This window comes from Xenopus laevis, chromosome 7L (genome assembly GCF_017654675.1).
Source record: "Xenopus laevis strain J_2021 chromosome 7L, Xenopus_laevis_v10.1, whole genome shotgun sequence".
NCBI classification, from domain to species: domain Eukaryota; kingdom Metazoa; phylum Chordata; class Amphibia; order Anura; family Pipidae; genus Xenopus; species Xenopus laevis.
The window spans coordinates 134,496,118-134,514,312 of NC_054383.1; the positions used below are offsets into that span (position 1 = coordinate 134,496,118).

Sequence of the window (18,195 nt, forward strand, 5' to 3'; positions counted from 1 at the left end):
GTCCCTGGTGAACACAGAGATATAAAGACCACAATAAAACATATGATCTACAATCTCAGTGTCATTAATTATTGTAAGCATTGAAATAAATTTATACTTTTGACAAAGTATCTAATGTGTAAATTACCATCTCTTCCAGGTATTGGTGCTACAGGTTCTGAAAAGAGAAAAATACCAGCAATGTTAATATATAAATACATACAGTGCATATAGTATATGTGTACACCAAGGGGCATATTTATCAAGGGTCGAATTGGAAAAACTTTGAGATTCGAATTCAAAAAGACCAACCGAAATGAAGTTGAAGTTTTTTTTGGTCGAATAGGTCTGAATTCGGCCAAATTCAAATTGTACGAATCAAAGGAATAGTGCATTCGATCGAATTCAATTCAAACTTTTTCCCCAAAAAAACTTTGATTTTTCAAATTGACCCCAATGGGTTCTAGGAGGTCCCCCATAGCCTAAAACAGCAATTCAGCAGGTTTTAGATGGTGAATAATAATAAATTTCAATATTCTAATTTCTGAATTTTTTTCAAATTCAAATTGAATTTGGACTATTTCCTATCGAAGTACACAAAAATAGCTTGAAATTTGAATTTGAAATTCACCTTGACCTTTGATAAATCTGCCCCTATATGTGTGTGTGTGTGTGTAGGTATATATGTTATATATGTTGAGTGACTGACCAAAGAAATTCATCAAAAGCCAATGTTTGTCAGTGTTTAATTTGTCAATAATGAATATGTTTTGCATTGGTGGTGCAGGATTATATGGAAAAGTCTGCTATTGGATTGTGGATATGCATATTATATAAGCTTGTGTGATCTATAACAAAAACTTTCAAGCCAATTTATTGAAAGACATGGGACATACTTTAAAAACCTAAACTATAAAAAATAAGTCCGACCCTCTGTGTGCTACCTGCACACATGGTGAGCTTCCACACTTTACTAGGCCTCTTGTGAACTTCAGCAGGAACAATAAATCAGTGTGGTTTTTTTTGTATCCATAATTAAAGGGAATGCCATTTAAGGACAGATTTATCCAGCATTGTTACTATACATTACAACATGTTAATATACTCACTCCCTCTGAATTTTGTTGGCTTATTTGATTGTGCTTTTTCTATGATCCATTCTCCTTAAAGCAAAAACAAATCATAAATTTCATTAAAGAATTAGAATATTTTAAAATGGTACATACTGGTATAATATCTGTTGTAACAACATATAATGTTTTACATGTTAAAAATACAGTTATTTATCTAACAAAGCCATCACCCATTATCAAATGCAATTTTACTATCAATTTACTTCAAATTTAAATTTTGCTTTACAATATTTCATGATATCGTTAATTTGTAATTTACCTTTAGGAACAGGTTCTCCGGGTTCTAGAAAAATTCAACACAGATATTGAATTACATTTGAAAATGATAATTCAAAAGTAATAAAGCAGAATGTACTTATATGAAAATGAAAACTACACAACAAATATAAATGATTTTGACTAGGAAGTGTTCTCATTTTTTCTAACAATGGCAGACTAATAAATACATATTCTGAAAATAATATTGTTCTATTTCTTTCCTTCCTTAAACAGCAAAAACATGATCATATAGTGTACATCTAGGAAGAAAAAAAGCATTATCTACAAATATCTTGGAGGGAAAAACACCAGCTATTATGCTTTCTTCTTTTTTCAGATATCAACTTGGGAACCGCCACCTTAGATTGCCTCAATATGATGCAGGTGGTTTTAGCTCTTGTTTAGAGTAGGTTGTATTGGTTGTTCTTTTTTTGTGCAAGTGAATTTTTACTTTGAAAATATTTTGGAATTTTGCTGGTTGAGTCATGTCTTCAGGTTTCTTTTACTGGTGTTTTATATTTGTTTTGGCATGCAGTTTATAAATATTCTGGCACACAAGTGCTAGCAACTATAAGTAGCCTGGTGTATTTAAACCTATACTTAATTTTAATAAATGGTTTTGTACTTACTTGGCTCATACTGCACTGGAATAGTTGGCATCTCTGTTTCTATGATCCAATCTAAAGACAAGAATATAATTTTCTTAGACAGTAGAATTTATTAAATGAATGAGAAATTTTGTGTCACAAATAATGTCAATCTGGGGCAACACTGCAGCGTTATTCACATTCAGGGTCTGATTTATTAAGCTGTGATTTTTTTCGGATTTTGACACCAAAAATCAGAAAAAGTCACTGAAACAAAAAGTGGGACTATTCTGAAAAATACTCCAGCTAAAACCTGTCAAAGACACATGGAAGTCAATGGCAGATGTCCCTTTTACAACTGGAAGATCTTTATGATTAGTGGTTTTAGAGGTTTTTGGATATTTCTGACCGACTTTTGTGCAACAATATTGAAAAGTCATAGTTATTGCTCAACAACTTGAGTTTTGCAACTTTTCTGTGACTTTTCCTGTTTGTACTTTTTTCATTTGGATTTTTTAATAAATATCATGACATTCATAGTTTTAGTGAAAGTGAGTTTAGTCATGGTTTCAAACACCTCTAAAACCACTACCATCCAACCTTTGATGAATTGGCCTCTCATTGTTACCCACTGGCCTTAAAGGGCACTCAGTGGAATATACTGTAAGGAAAGATCTTACCTAAGTCTACAGCATTTGGATGCCTACACTGATCGATACAGCTGAAATAGGTGACACAAACTAGATGCCACATCCTTATACTTCATTTCCATCTACAATATACTTATATGATAATGTAAGATAATGTAAAGGGAACCTTATTTAACATGTTTATTTAAAATATTTTCAATTTACAATGATTGTGACAGAAATCATATCCCCCCAATTTTTAAAATGTTATTTTACTCTTTACTGTGCAGTTCAATTGCATAAAACTGCACAATAAAATAACATTCTATCCATCATTCTCAATGAGCTTGCCAAATTATAAATTGTTCTTGAAAACTTGAATTGAATAATATTGAATAATTTTGCTAAAAAAGCTCCCATTGATTTCTACATGATGTTACAAACTTTTAGATGGCACATTTTTCCAGTTTCCAAGTATTTTGTGCATAATAAATCTTGAAAATATTTTTATTTGGCTCATGCAATTGTATAAATGTGCCTCTTAGTGTTCCATGTTACTTACCATCTGTGTCTGCCATTGGATATTTAGGTCCTGTAAAGGAATTGCAACATTTGCATTAGAACCATTTTGCATTAAACATTGCCCTATTACTACAGAAAATATTCAATATAAGTCAGGTATTCCACAAATGAAGCACCTTTTTATTTCTATATTTTTACATATGCCTGCTGGGGAAAAAAAGATATACTGTAATTGCGTCTGAAACCCACCGTGAGTTAAGAAATTCAAGTAAGTTTCAATAATGATTACTCGAGTCCGAAGGCTTGAGCAATGGTAAATAGGGCCCTTAATGTGTGAACTTTATACAAATCACATTATAATGTGTTTTCATACAAATGGGAACAGTAGCAGATGTTTATCAGCAACCATTTATGTGAAAGCATATGTTCATTGTTAATTGTGCTGCCTGCATTTCAAATCTTTGTTTTCTAAAGAACTCGCTGTGCCTGGTGTTATGTATGGTCTAAATTTTGTCTGGATTTTGGCTTTTGTTTTAAATAAAATTTAACTGCTTGCCTACTACAGATTGTGAACTCTTTGATGCTGGCTGCTAAGAGGCTGATACCTGAGGGGCACATTTTACGCTTCTGTTTTCTTCTTCAATCCATGCCCTATGTTAGCATGGTGTTGTAAGCTCATGGCAGGGAAGAAGTTAATATTTGTAAACACACATTTCACTCTAATTTCTGTTAAGACCAGTTCCTTTTATTTCGTTAGACTGTATATATGCTGATCAATGTCTAATATGTAGAAATATTATATGTATCACCTTCTAGCTGAAAATGATATAAAGATATACAAAGAATGTTGAATTTCCTGTATTCCAAAGGGTTTTTTTTCTGTTACCTTTCAATACAATAAGTGTACTCTACTTACTTCCTTCATATTGTACAACTCCTGTTGGAAATATCACATCAAAAATCCATATTCCTAAAAAACAAAAGAATTTAATGTTATGATACTAAAGAATAATTAAAGCTTTAGTCTGACATAAATATGTAAGTAATTGCATGCATTAAACTGACCAAAGATTTATTTATGGTGATTATGGATTGATTCATTCTGTTTGATGCATAATGAGTTTGGGAATTTATTTTCATATATAATTGTTTACAGATAAAAACATCCAATGCCAATAAATATAGAAATGTATTGGCTTAAAAGAAAAATATTGTTTAAAAATGCAACATTGCACATAGCCTTAATGGATTTGATAACCCGGACCAGTTGTACATTGGAGTGTGTTAGATATCGAATCTCTGAAAGGTTTGGACAATGCTATACTGTAGTTCTGCATACCTCTTCTGCCAGGAATAGGAGCAACAGGTTCTATGGAAAAAAGAAATATTGGCAATTAGCAAGATATTTAAATAGAAATCCTATTATTTGTTTCAAAGGAATAAAAGTATTTTCATAATTAAAACGACAATGTTTAAATATAAGATATCATAGCTAATGGATCAATATTGGTGTTGGATACAATTTTTTTTTTCATTTTTAGTGACTGTGAGTAAAAAAAAGTGTAAGAGCTATTTGATAGAGTCCTGCTCTGGTTTGGAAACCCACAAAATATGAATTTTGGGGAGAAAAGCCCATATTTCCTGAACTTGAGGGTGGTTACACAGGCACTTTGCTTGGGGGTATTGTTTAAGGTGTCGACGCAAATAGTTACACTTTCACTCAATTTAACACCACTTCTGATTTAATGAGATATCACTTCCAGATTGCAAGGTGTGAGGTGGGCCAAGCAGAGAAACCTTTTGGGGACAGGTAGTAGGTCTGTAACATAAGGAAGAGCAACTGAACAACAAATGTCATGCAAATTTGCAATAATATAAAGTCTCTTATGTGTTTGAAAAATAAGGTATTTCCAAAACCTTGCTTTTTTCTATTGGCAGCATTATATTTTCAATTGCTAATAAATCAGCATTTTTTGCTCATGATTACTGTATGCCAAGTAAAAAATTGGTTATTCTAAATCTAAGCAATGAAATTTGAGCTGAGAATTGTGTATTATACATGAATTTCAAGCAGTTCAGTTTGTGAGATATTATGAATCATTCATTATTCATATAAACTCGGATTTCTTTCTCTTACTGATGAAGTTTTAACTTGACAACACATATAGTAACAAGGCTTACATTTTCAAACACAAGACATGTGAATATCAAAAAAAGGTAATATACTTACTTCCTTTAAACTTTGTTGGCTGACCAGGCAGTCCAAATTCTATGATCCAGTCTATACAAAAACAAGTCATTTTATTAACGATTTCATAAAATATCTGAAAAACAATATAATACAGCAGCTGCCATGTATTTTAAATGTTTCCAATCAAAGACCATAAGAGGAAGATTGACTATAGTACATATATTCAGTTGAGGTGAAATTACTGCTTTAATAAATGTGGCAGTTCATCATAGCTAATCCAAAGTTAACCAATTAAATCCAATCTTATTAAATAAACTTATTACCTGTTGGGAGTTTAGCTCCAGGTTCTAAAAATTGAAAAATAATCATTGAGATCACATTTTAAAGGCACTTTTGAATGATATCTAGGCTTTTGGTTTTGAAATGAGATTTTAGTCAGACGTCTTTTTATTTTTATAGTGTAAATTCTGTACATTAAGGGGGCAGATTTACTAAGCTTGAGTGAATAGTTTGAATCCAAAAATATTCGAATTCTGAAGTAATTTTTTGGGTACTTCGACCATCGAATTGGTCAAATTCGATTGTATTCGATTCAAAGTAAAAATTGTTCGACCATTCGATAATCGAAGTACTCTTTAAAAAATCCTTTGACTCAATACTTCGCCAAATAAAAGCTACCGAATTGAATGTTAGCCTGTGGGGACATTGTAGATCATTCGATTGATCGCTTAAAATCGTTGAATCGTTCAATTCGTTCAATTTTTATTCAATCGTTTGATCTAACCTTTTGCGCTAAAATCCTTCAAATTCGATATTCGAATTCAAAGGATTTTACTTTGAGGGTTGAATTTGAGGGTTTTTTAACCCTCGAAAATTCGACCCTTGATAAATCTGCCCCTAAAACTTTTTCAAAATTTACTAAAAACATCAGTAACATAAAAGTCAAAAAAATAGAAGACAAATTATAAAATGGAAATTTCTATACACACAAGGGATATTGAAGGATAGGATGAAGCAGGCTTTAGTGGTGTACTTTGTTGTTGCATAGTGGAATGTGTTAAATAGGAAATTTATACAGTAACATGTTAAGATAGCATATATGTAAAGGGGTCTAAAAATTAAGCTTCAGATTCAATCTAACTTAGAGCGAGCCAAATTGATCATACCAATTAGCATTGTTAAATATATTTATTTATAATAAGCAAACTGTGTAAACTGTTTAATGTGGACTTACCTTCCTCGTATGGTACTGGTAAAGTTGGAAACTCTGTTTCTATAATCCACTCTCCTAAACGCAACCATATTATGATACATTTTCAGATTATAGAAAAAAATCATTGCCACAAAACATAACTTTAAGAAATAGGTATTTTGTATTCATTGTCCCATATTTTATTACATGTTTAAATGTTATTATACTTGGGAAAATATTATGGTAGTCTGATATGTAAATGGTAACTATTGTACTAGAAAAAATATGGTGGTTCTTTGCCATGTGGCTACTGTACCCCCACTCAGTGTTCCAGTGACTGCAGTGCAAGCTCATCAATGGGTGGGTGCAATAGGTTACTAATGTACATGCAGGAATGATATTCCTTGGACTGAATGATGCACAACATCACTTTAAAGATAGAAAGGGGTCTTTGTGCTGAATCTATTTCTAGCACTACAGTTCAGTATTTTATTTTATTGGTATAGTTCTGTTTCAGAAGGGTGTGGTTAACTTACCTTCTGTTCCTGGGATTGCAGAAATAGGTCCTACAAAAAAAGTCAAACAGAAAATGTCAATATTACTTTTTATTTTTAGAGGAATAAAATAATTATATAATACAGATGAAGAGAACAGAAGTAAGAGGAATACAGACAAATGTGGTGGTTTTGGCTGTAGAGTGCACCACCTTTCCTGACAAAAGACAAATGGCCTTGAGTATGTTGACTAAGCTGTGTAAGTGGGCTATTAAAACTATATTGAGAATGATTTCATACCCTTACATTTACTTTCTTCCTAACCTAGCACTTGAGATATCTGTATAGCCACACTTTTAGATATGTCAAGTTGACATCATTTTAACTTTCTGCTTGTACTCACGTCCTTCATAGTACTCGATTCCAGTTGGCGTAGTTACTCTTATGATCCATTTTCCTATAAAAGATTAAATTGTAATTTGTTTTATTACAATTAGAACATCATCAGCATCACACCCATATACTAAAACCATATATGCACCCAGAATAAAGGACATTTTTATTACATAAAATTAATGAATTGAGTAAACATGAATAAAAAGCTGTTACTATTGCATAGAATTTGCATAGAACTTGTAAGGAGTGATTTACCATTTTATTGATTTTTATTAATTGGCAGTGGTTTAGCAGATGTGTTAATTGATCCAAAATGTTTTGAACTATGAGGAAATTATTTCTGACAACCAAGAAAACTTGGATAAATGGGGAAATATTTAACTACTACCGATCCTTCAGGCTTTAGCAGTTCAATATTTGATAATTCAGCGCTTTAATCATTAACAATATTCAAAGGTTTTTTTTTCTAAAATGAATTCACTTGTATGTGTGAGCATTCGTATAAAGTGAACTAAATGCAGAATTTTCCAATTACCTTTTGTATTCCCAGGCGCTATAGGTTCTAGATAAAGAAATCAAACATGATAAATTATATATTGTTATTCTTAATACTGTTTTTAAAACTGCAGTATATCTCCATTTTGCACATTAAGGTTATTTCAAACCATTTAGACATTAAAAAGAATAATTAAATTCTAAAACAGAATACATCTTGTACAACTTAAAAACCACAAGTCTGCTTGTTGCAATATAACACAGTGACAGAACTAGTAACCTGGCAATTTAAATTGGGGGGCGGGGTGTACAGTATTTAAAGTTTTAGTTATCTCAATAAATTTTTAATATGTAGGGGCACATTTACTAAGGGTCGAATATCAAAGGTTAATAAACCCTCGAATTTGACCCTCGAAGTAAAATTCTTCAAATTCGATCATCTAATTTGAAGGATTTTGCGCAAAAATAATTAATAATAATTAATAATATTAAAAATAATATAAAATATAAAAGCCTTCGAATCGAACAATTAGAAGGATTTTAATCGATCGATCGAAGGGTTTTTCTTCAATCAAAAAAAGCTTAGAAAAGTCATGGGGAAGGTCCCCATAGGCTAACATTGTACCTCGGTAGGTTTAAACTGCCGAAGTATGTAGTCAAAGTTTTTTTTAAAGAGACAGTACTTTGACTATCGAATGGTCGAATAGTCAAACGATTTTTACTTCGAATCTTTCGAGTCGAAGGCAAAGGTCGCAGTAGCCTATTCGATGGTCAAAGTACCCAAAAAAATACTTTGAAATTTGAAGTTTTTTTCATTTGAATGCTTCACTCGAGCTTAGTAAATGTGCCCCTAAGACTATGAAATAACAAGGTATTATATTATAGCTAAGGAGATATTTATCAGGAATGAGTTTCTGTTTTTTTTCTTTGAGAAGAATCTTAAACGCAAATATTTGTGTAAGCATTTTCCAAAGCCTTGAAAAGTCAGGGTTTATAACCATAAGGAAAAAAAACAAAAAGTCACCAGAAAAAACTCAACAAGTAAAAGCTGTTGGGGGTCTATAGAATTCAAAGCAAATAATGTCAAACAATTATATTTATTTATTATTTATTCTCCCAGTTCATTATAACATTTGCGATGTTCAGCCCCATTAGAAAAATGAATGGCACAACTCTCTGACTTGACTTTTTTTCCAGGAAAAAATGGAAACTCAACTTTTTGGTTCAAGGTTTTTATTTTTTGACCTGGGTTTTTTTGCACTTGTGTTTTTTTCTTAATATCAATTTAAAATAAAAAATCAAGCTCCATAACAATGACAGTTAATACAAACATATTTGTTACTTATTGTATGTTTTAAAAGCAAATATAATTTATATACTTACTTCCTTTAAATTTAGTGGGCTTATCACCTTTTGTTAATTCTATGATAAAGTTTCCTTAAAACAAACAAAATGAATTTCATGTTAAAGGCTTACAAAGGCAACAACTTCAATTTTTACACGAAAATGATCTACACTATCAACATGAAAATAAATGTTCATGCATACAATATTAGTAACATGATGTACATTTTTACTTATAGAATAGAGTATTTTTTTCATTTTCCTTGTAAATATGTTAGGTTTGCAATTAAATGTAACACAGAACTATAACTTTATATATTCTTTCGAAATGACCACGAAATTACCTGAAGGGGCTGGAACTTCAGTTTCTAAAAATAAATTAAGAATTGAAAAGTAAGGAGGGTGAACTATTTAACTCTCAAGTTAGAGATATGGGGGAAAATGGCAAATTAGTTAACGATAACAATAAATTTGTAGCCTCTCAGAGCAATAGTGTTTTTGCTGCATTTGGAAATTGGAAAAAAAGGAATGCAGCAAATAATTTAAAAACTATAAGAAATTAAAAATGAAGATCAATTAAAAAGTTGCTAAAAATAGGACAGTCTATAACATCTTTGACTGATTAAAGACCTCAACAACAACTCCATTACAAAGTTTGCGACCAGATGGCTTTTTTGAACATTTGCAGAGTATGTAATTAAAGTGTTTTTCGAGACAAAATATTTACGAAACTCCAGAGCAGGTGTTAATGTAAAACCTTTGCTTAGCAATAATGCACAATGTAATATTCTCCATGATTTTACATTGAGAGCAATGCTAAACAGTCACAAAAACTGCATTTTAAATAACGCTTGCAAGTTTTACTTACATTCCCCCTTAAATGTAATAAATACTATATGGGAACTACCCCTTTACATAGTCTATTACTGTAATAGGGGCAGATTTATCAAAATGAGAGATTAACGCTCATCCACTCACCCCCTCTATTCACTTCTATGGATTTTTTAGAAGCATATTTATCAAATGGTAACTTTCACCCACTGATACTGAATATTGTTATACAAATTTCATAAGAATAAGTAGAAAGTGGGTGAATTTTTATGTGGTGAGCTCTAATCTCACATTTTCATGAATCTGCCTCAACTCTGTTATATTTATGCACACTGATATATTCTTGGCTATTAAGTACCTTTAATATTTGAAACATCATTGCCATTTTGTAAAGGATCAAATTGAGGAATGCACAATGTAATAGTGGTTTCAATTATTTCTTAACATACATTGTAATTAACTGTGTTATGGATTTGTTAACTATAATTTAGCATACAGTAGATTAAACGATGATGAAATGGCAAAATTGCAACTCTGATTTGCAAAAAATTTACATGTGGCGGTACAGTTAATCTTCTCCACAAGATGTACCTATATTCCTCAAAATTATACCTATTATTAATAAATTAGCACCTAAGTTTTGCATGAGTCACTTTGGATAACTACTATGTACACAGCTTCGGTAGCATTTCATTAGCTAAATGTCTTGAAGACTCTCCGCATTATAATCAAAGTTTCTAAAGTAAGTAAAGTAAGTAAAATGCAGACTGTTAAGTTTGCAATTGAAGGAAGCATAGTGCATTATGATTCTTAAAGCACAGAGCCAAATTGTAGTCTACACAAAAGTAAAGTTTGTTTTTTATGTATTGTTTGCAATTTGTGTTATCTCTAAAATTAGATTGGCATGATTTGTTGTATGTCTCAGTTTACTACAAAATGTACTTACCCGGTTTGTATGGCACTGGTACAGTTGATGGCTCTGTTTCAATGATCCAGTCTAATAAAATAATGTGATAACCGTCAAGAATTGAAGGTACTTATTCTGCAAACCTAGATTTTCTATTTTTTTTTTTAAACATGGACTTAAAATATGATGTTTTCAGCATAAATGTAAACTTTTTAATTTACTAATTTCTAAATCTTTTGATTTATAAATTTGCTGAAACTAGGGTTGCCACCTTTTTCCTTCCCCCTTTCCGGATGTGAAACGGGAGCTGACATCATAGGGAAGTGGATGTGTCATTGCGGGATGGAGTGATAACGTGGAGAACAATGATTGGTCAATTGCTGCGTCAATCTAGGGGGATCCTGCCTGGTTTTCCTACTTTGGATCTGGGAGCCCTTCTGAAAACTGGGCTGTCTGGGTCCATACCGGACAGATGGCAACCCTATCTGAAACTATTGTTAACATTATCAGGCTTAGCAAGCCTATAGGGCACATTTGCTGCCTGTTAAACCGGCAACAAAGTGCAGAAAATGTATGCAAAGCCATATTTTTCTAATTGTGCACCATTTTCTACAGTGAGCATCCAAAGGCACAAGTTCAAGGACATATGCTTCCTTAGAATATAGCACTGTCTTGTTCTGCATTACTATATTCATGAGGGGCTGACAGAGGCACCTAGGTGTTCTTCCTTCCTCCCCCAACCTGTACCTAACTTGCTTATTATTCAAATACAGTTAAGGAAGGGCCAGTGGGCACTCTGCAAGTGGTAGTTCAATGAGCACTAAGGGGTGGGATTTTGTGCCACTTGTTTAGGGTCTTTGTAAATGAACCCTTTTAACTTTTAGCTAAAACTACACATTACAAACCTCTGTTTTACAATTTTGTAATCAATATTTTACTTACCATCTGTCTCTGTGATTGGAGATACAGGTTCTGACAAAAAAAGGGTCATATGAATGTCAATTCATAATTAAATATGTTATTATATTTGCCATCTTCTAGTCATAAAGGAATTTTTCCTCCTCTGAGACAAATTGAAGAGGCTTCGGAAAGGTTTTTATTTTCCTTTTTCTGGGCCAACTAACAGTTTGGTAGGTTATACATATATAGACTTTAAAGGTTGAATTTGATGGACATGTATCTTTTTTGTAACTTACTATGTTGCTATGTATTCTTAATAGTGTCATATTTGTTAAACTGATGCTCACATAAACTCATTTAAAATATAATTTATTAATTAACTTTTATGGTTTCCACTAGCACCTCTATGCTGATTACACTCAGATCTATCTCTGATCTCAACCCAGAACTCCTAACTCGAGTCTCCTCCTACCTGTCTACTATCTCTACTTGGATGTTGCAACGCTACCTTAAATTAAACCTCTCTAAAATGGAATTGGTTCTCTTCCCTCCAACTAACACCATTAACATCCCGGAAGTATCCATCATAGCTAACAATTCCACTATCACCCCATCTCCCCATGCCCAGTGCCTTGGGGTTATCCTAGATTCTGCTCTGTCATTCACTCCTCATATCCAGTCACTTATAAAATCATGTCACTTCCACCTAAGGAACATATCCAAAATACAATCATTTATCACCCAAGATGCTGACGAAATTCTTATTCACTCTCTCGTCATATCACATCTAGACTACTGTAGCTCTCTTTTAATTGGCCTTCCCCTCCAGAGAATCTCACCTCTCCAGTCCATAATGAACACTGCCGCGAGGCTCATAAACCTCAGCCACAGGGCCTTTCTCACCTTTTGTATCGGTATTGGTTGTGATGTATGTAACTCCATATGTTCTATGTATGTAATTAATGTGATTTAGTTGTATAAACACATTTACTATACAGTGCTGCGAAATATGCTGGCGCTATATAAATAAATGTTTATAATAATAATATAATGCTTTGACTTAAAAGCAAATACTGTTTATAGTAAGCTTTATAATACAAATTACTTTATTTTTTTTTCTTTTTGAAAATGTAAATTTTTGTTTTTCCATTAATAGTGATCACTACACACAACTAGGAAGGAAATTTGCTAAGAAATGGAATCCTTCTTGTTTCCCCAGTTCAAATCCTTAGGAAATTCTCTTAAATCCTGTGTTAATTTTTAGTTTTCGGAATAGATTCATTATTTATTGTGTTTTTGAGTAGTCAATGTGTTAATAAACTATAAATTAATTTTATTATTTTACTGCCAATACTTTTGAAAAAATGTTATAAATAATTTTTTACCCCCCCATACATTTGATTTGTATTAGAATTAATGCAGCACTCTTTCTTGTTTTTGGAATAAATCACTCTATTACTCTTTAGTAAAAAAGGAATTTGACTGCTTAAATCAATCCAAATACTCACTTCCTTCATATTCCTCTATTCCAGTTGGCAGTGTGACTCTTATCAACCACTTTCCTAAACAAATCAAGCCATGAGATATATTTGTTTAGATTAATAAATAAGATATACAATACCTTTAGATCTATATAATTAGGATATAAATATCATTACTTGTTTATAATTACAGTATAGTGCACAGTTAAATAACCATATTGAATTCTACTTGATACTCAGGTTCCACTGTTAAGCCTGCTAAATAAAGTTACATTATTCACAAAGCTATTCTCTCTGACTATGATTTTTTACGAGCTAGGGTCTTAGCTAAAAAATTCTGGATTTGGGTGTTATGGAATATGAGAATTTAAGACATTGTATTTAGTGCTAATAAAATGAAATTCTAGGGGCATGAACAAGGAGGAATACAAACTAGCATTCTATGCACACTTGCTCTAACTAATACATTAGGCTGATATTTTTTTAGAAAGTAACTAATTTATGGAGTGTGTAACTGTAAATCATTAAAAAGCTGAAAGAAAAAAACACAAATTTCTAAAAAAAAAATATATATATATTTTTTTCAAACAGTAAATTGCAAAAATAAATTACCTCTTTTTCCAGGGATTGGAGCAATTGGCCCTGAAAAAGATTAGATTGGTTTGCACAAAAGTCATAGAAGGATTTCTCCTAAGATATGTATGTCTACAGCCCATATTGATAGCTTTAAATCATGGGTAGATGGAAATAGCAAAAAAAAAAAAAAAAAGAATTCTCCAGCTTTAGCATACCATAAAATTATACCAGTATAGGTATTCCCCTATACAAATCGTATTTCAATAGGAACATCCCCTAATTATGCTCACTGCCTGTACAAACCTCTGTTAAATTAATGCAGTCTAGGCCACCCCCTTTACTTAGCACAGTTTGGTAAGAAAAACAGCTTTTTGCTCATGAGAATAGGTATTACACTGTACTGAGCACCTTGTATAAAATGTAATAATATAGTTAATATACTCACTTCCTTTAAACCTTGTCGGTTGGCCTGGATGTCCTAGTTGTATAATCCATTTTACTACTCAATATAGAAAATATTTGTTAGTTACCTTGATAGACTAACAATTTACATGCGTGTAATGACTTTATTATTATATTTGCAAAATACCATTGAAAATATCCCCCATATTAAATATACAAAGAAAACCCTCTACATTTTTTCAGTTAAGTATGCTTGAATTCTACAGTACGTTCTATAGATATTATAGCAAATGATATGAGGATTTTATAAATTACCTTCAGGTACTGGTTCTCCAGGTTCTAGAAAAAAAACAGACACTAGGATTTATTATGCCTATTTAAACAAACTCTTCTAAATTCAAGGGTAGGAATGGCATGGGGGTAAAAAAATTATCTGATAGTCTGCACTTTTTAATACAAAAAATAAAGAAAATATTGATTTTAGTCAATTAAAATATTAGACAGAATACATTTTTATCACAAGTGATATATATTTTGATTTCTGAAGCACTGGTATATATGGGAGTATTCTAGCTAATTTTGGGTTTTGTCATGCATTAAGGGTCTTATTTATGTATTTTTTTAGCACCCCCAAATCAAACTTTTAGTGCTAAAAAATTTCAAGTGTGAAATTTGATCTTGGTTTAAGAGGATTTGGGTATTCATTTACTTGTAATCACAATTCTCAACACAAGAATTTGAGATTTTTACTGTCATATTTGTTCGCTCTGATTTTTTTTTTTTATAAATAAGGAGACATTCATGCTTTTTTTAAAATGCGAGTTCAGTCAAAATAGAAAAAACTACACAAATCCTAATAATGGAACCAAAAATAAAGTGTCTCTTTTGCTAAAAAGTAACAAAAGAAACTAAATCAGATACACTTGGACGCAAACATAAAATGTATCTGTGTGTTTGCACTTTTAAACCTCAAGATCATGTGTTATCCAATTTCCAGGAGAAAATTAATGTCCCGGAACATGTGCCGAAAGATTCAATCATAAATCGGCCCCTGAGTGGGATATCTGCATAAATGGAACCTACAATTAATCAGTCCCAGGGTTGTATAATGTATTTGCACTGAGCAGCATCTTAATATACTACATATTACAAATATACTCACTCCCTTGATATAAAACTGGTACAGTGGGACCTTCTGTTTCAATGGTCCAGTCTGTTAAATTTAAAAAAAAATTATATTAATTTCTAGTGAAATGTGCAGTGAACTGGTATTTAAACAAATGCTTCATGCTGTAATGATTATAATGCTGAATATATCAAAGAACACACTTTATGGCACATTTGCAGTGGTGCATAAATTATTTAATGTAGAAAAGGGCTGTAAAACAAATTGTGCATTGTTAAATCTGCATGAAAAGTGGTGTAAAATACAGATTTTTTTCACTCAGATTCTTCAAGCTTGAACATATTTTTACCCTGAATATTACACACAGTTACACATGTGCATAACATCATTATGCAACTTGTAAGTGATTTTATATATTCATGTACTAGAGAGAGAGAGAGAGAGAGAGATGTTCATCTTACCATCTGTATCTGGAATTGGAGCAGTGGGTACTTTGGGGGGGAAAAAAATATAAAATTAACTCCCACTTTAAATTGGAAATTCAGAATTGTGTTTTTTTCATGGAAAAAATTTTGAAAATAAATTTCCCTTTATTTTGAATATTTTTTCCAAGCAGTTAAATTGTCTTTCCACAACCTCCCAATTTATAACATACTGAAAATTAAGTTAACGGTGAACCACCCCTTTAAGTAAGTGCTCATTCAACATTTTTGAGTTTTTAAGTTGAACTTTGATAAAAATAATCTGCCTCCCCATGATTAAAATTCTTTAATATAACCCTCTAAAATATATAAAATATGATACATATTTTAAATACTCACTTCCTTCATATAGAGTTATTTGTGTTGGTGTTCTCACTTCTATGATCCACTTGCCTAAACAGGAAAAACATGTTTATTGTTCAAGTACTTTTATGATCACTCGTGTAAATATAATGGGGGGCTAGGGAAAAAGGAGCCCAGTAAGGACCCACAGAAGGGTGACCAATGCAGTAAGGAATCAGATAGGAACTGTATTAATGAACTGCTATTTATTCACACAGCGTGTTTTCCGCTATGACCCTTCAAATGAAACTGTTAATTACCTATACGTCCAGGAATTGGTGATACAGGTTCTAGAAGGAAACATTTCAGACATTATTTTTACAATCGTCATGCAAATCCAAATGTAAAATTTCTAAATATATATCTTATATACACTGTTTGAATTCCTAGCTGCAATTTAAATATTAAAATAGCATCTTCCTTTCTCTCTCCCAACAATCTCTCTTATATTAATATTTTTTTTTTACTCTGCCTGTATATATATATATATATATATATATATATATATATATATATATATATATATATATATATATATATATATATATATATATAGTTTAGGCTGAAGCTTTTGTCATGGTTACTATTGTTGTTTATTTTTGGCAGTCAATTGAAAAACATTTGACTTTGCTTAATTGGTATTTAGAGCCAAAAAATTTAATTAATGTAAACATACTCAGGGTGCTTATCTAAGCAATTTTGCAATTAACATGAATTTGCAATTTTGCAATTAACATGAATTTACAATTTTTACCGGTTTCAGTGATATTTGCATTTTAAAACTGCTAATACCAAGCTGTTGGTTCAAGATTAGAGTCAGCAATCCTAGGGTTACCTAGGGGCAGATTTATCAAAGGTCAAGGTGAATTTTCAAATTCCAAAAATTTGAATGTCTAGCTATTTTTTGTGTCTCAAAAAACTGTTAAAAATATAAAATGATAAGTAATTTAAGGGGCATATTTGTTAAAATGTGAGATTAGAGCTCACCATAGAAAAACTTACATAGACACATAGTGAACTCTAACTTTCACCCACACTTCTAAAAATCCCATTGGAATGAATAGAAAGTGGGTGAGTTTTTTCTGTTGTGAGCTCTAATCTCAAATTTTAGTATCTATCCCTAAGGGGGGTTATTTACTAAAATCCAAATATATCATATTTTATTTAAAAAAAAAACTTATTTGACCTTATTTATTGATAAAATAAACCAAATTAATTGTATCATGTAAAAATTATAAAATTGAATGGAACTCTATTTTTTCGGGTTTTTGCCAGAAAACCCAGAACATTTTTGATTTTTGGGCTAAACCCACCGAAGACCCTGATAATGTCAAATTGGGTCTGAGATGGCAGATCTTCTAATGTGGGCTTTTTTGCATTATCGGGGTATAATAAATCTTGAAAAATATCGATTTTCCCCCCTCGAGTTTTCTAGTGATAAAAAACTCAAATTTTTTGAGATTTTAACATTCAGACTTTAATAAATAACACCCCAAGTTTATGCATCCATTTTACAGGGAATAATAAACAGAAATCATAGAAAAGCAGGGTACCAGTCAACCTTCTTTATGGGTAGTGTAATTCGTTAGTGCATTCACATTGTTATTCTATCTATTGCATCCCTAAACTCTCAAGTCTTCCCCATTTATGGCCAAGTGCCCAACCATTGTGAATAGCAACTCCATACTATTAATCTATTGTAATAAGGACCAATGCAGCATATACAACTAGTGCAACATAAATGGAAATATACAAACATTTTGAATTGCAAGCACTTGTTTGTTAATAATTAAACGTGTTTGCTCTACTTACTCCCTTTAAATCTGCTTGGTTGTCCAGATCGTCCCAATTCTATGATCCATTCAGCTACATTAAAAAGTGAAAAAGTGAGTTAAAGCACATCCTGCCAATACATAGAACTTATTGTG

The 18,195-nt window shown here is 31.7% G+C and overlaps 1 protein-coding gene across 13 annotated transcripts in view; it reads right to left on the minus strand.

The window, feature by feature from the left end:
* The window catches only part of LOC108696888, a 369,929-nt gene that overhangs the window by 29,428 nt on the left and 322,306 nt on the right, over positions 1–18,195 (minus strand). For all 13 annotated transcript variants that reach the window (XM_041569828.1, XM_041569827.1, XM_041569829.1 and 10 more), the window contains 26 exons: positions 18,080–18,133; positions 16,528–16,557; positions 16,265–16,318; positions 15,905–15,934; positions 15,480–15,530; positions 14,633–14,656; positions 14,361–14,414; positions 13,952–13,981; positions 13,367–13,420; positions 11,901–11,930; positions 10,998–11,048; positions 9,565–9,588; positions 9,260–9,313; positions 7,917–7,943; positions 7,389–7,442; positions 7,028–7,057; positions 6,534–6,587; positions 5,623–5,646; positions 5,339–5,389; positions 4,448–4,477; positions 4,025–4,078; positions 3,149–3,178; positions 2,000–2,050; positions 1,372–1,395; positions 1,089–1,142; positions 128–157 (listed from right to left, as the gene is read on the minus strand). In XM_041569828.1, the coding sequence (XP_041425762.1) occupies positions 128–157; positions 1,089–1,142; positions 1,372–1,395; positions 2,000–2,050; positions 3,149–3,178; positions 4,025–4,078; positions 4,448–4,477; positions 5,339–5,389; positions 5,623–5,646; positions 6,534–6,587; positions 7,028–7,057; positions 7,389–7,442; positions 7,917–7,943; positions 9,260–9,313; positions 9,565–9,588; positions 10,998–11,048; positions 11,901–11,930; positions 13,367–13,420; positions 13,952–13,981; positions 14,361–14,414; positions 14,633–14,656; positions 15,480–15,530; positions 15,905–15,934; positions 16,265–16,318; positions 16,528–16,557; positions 18,080–18,133 (1,053 nt within the window). The remainder of the gene's footprint in view (positions 1–127; positions 158–1,088; positions 1,143–1,371; positions 1,396–1,999; positions 2,051–3,148; positions 3,179–4,024; positions 4,079–4,447; positions 4,478–5,338; positions 5,390–5,622; positions 5,647–6,533; positions 6,588–7,027; positions 7,058–7,388; positions 7,443–7,916; positions 7,944–9,259; positions 9,314–9,564; positions 9,589–10,997; positions 11,049–11,900; positions 11,931–13,366; positions 13,421–13,951; positions 13,982–14,360; positions 14,415–14,632; positions 14,657–15,479; positions 15,531–15,904; positions 15,935–16,264; positions 16,319–16,527; positions 16,558–18,079; positions 18,134–18,195) is intronic.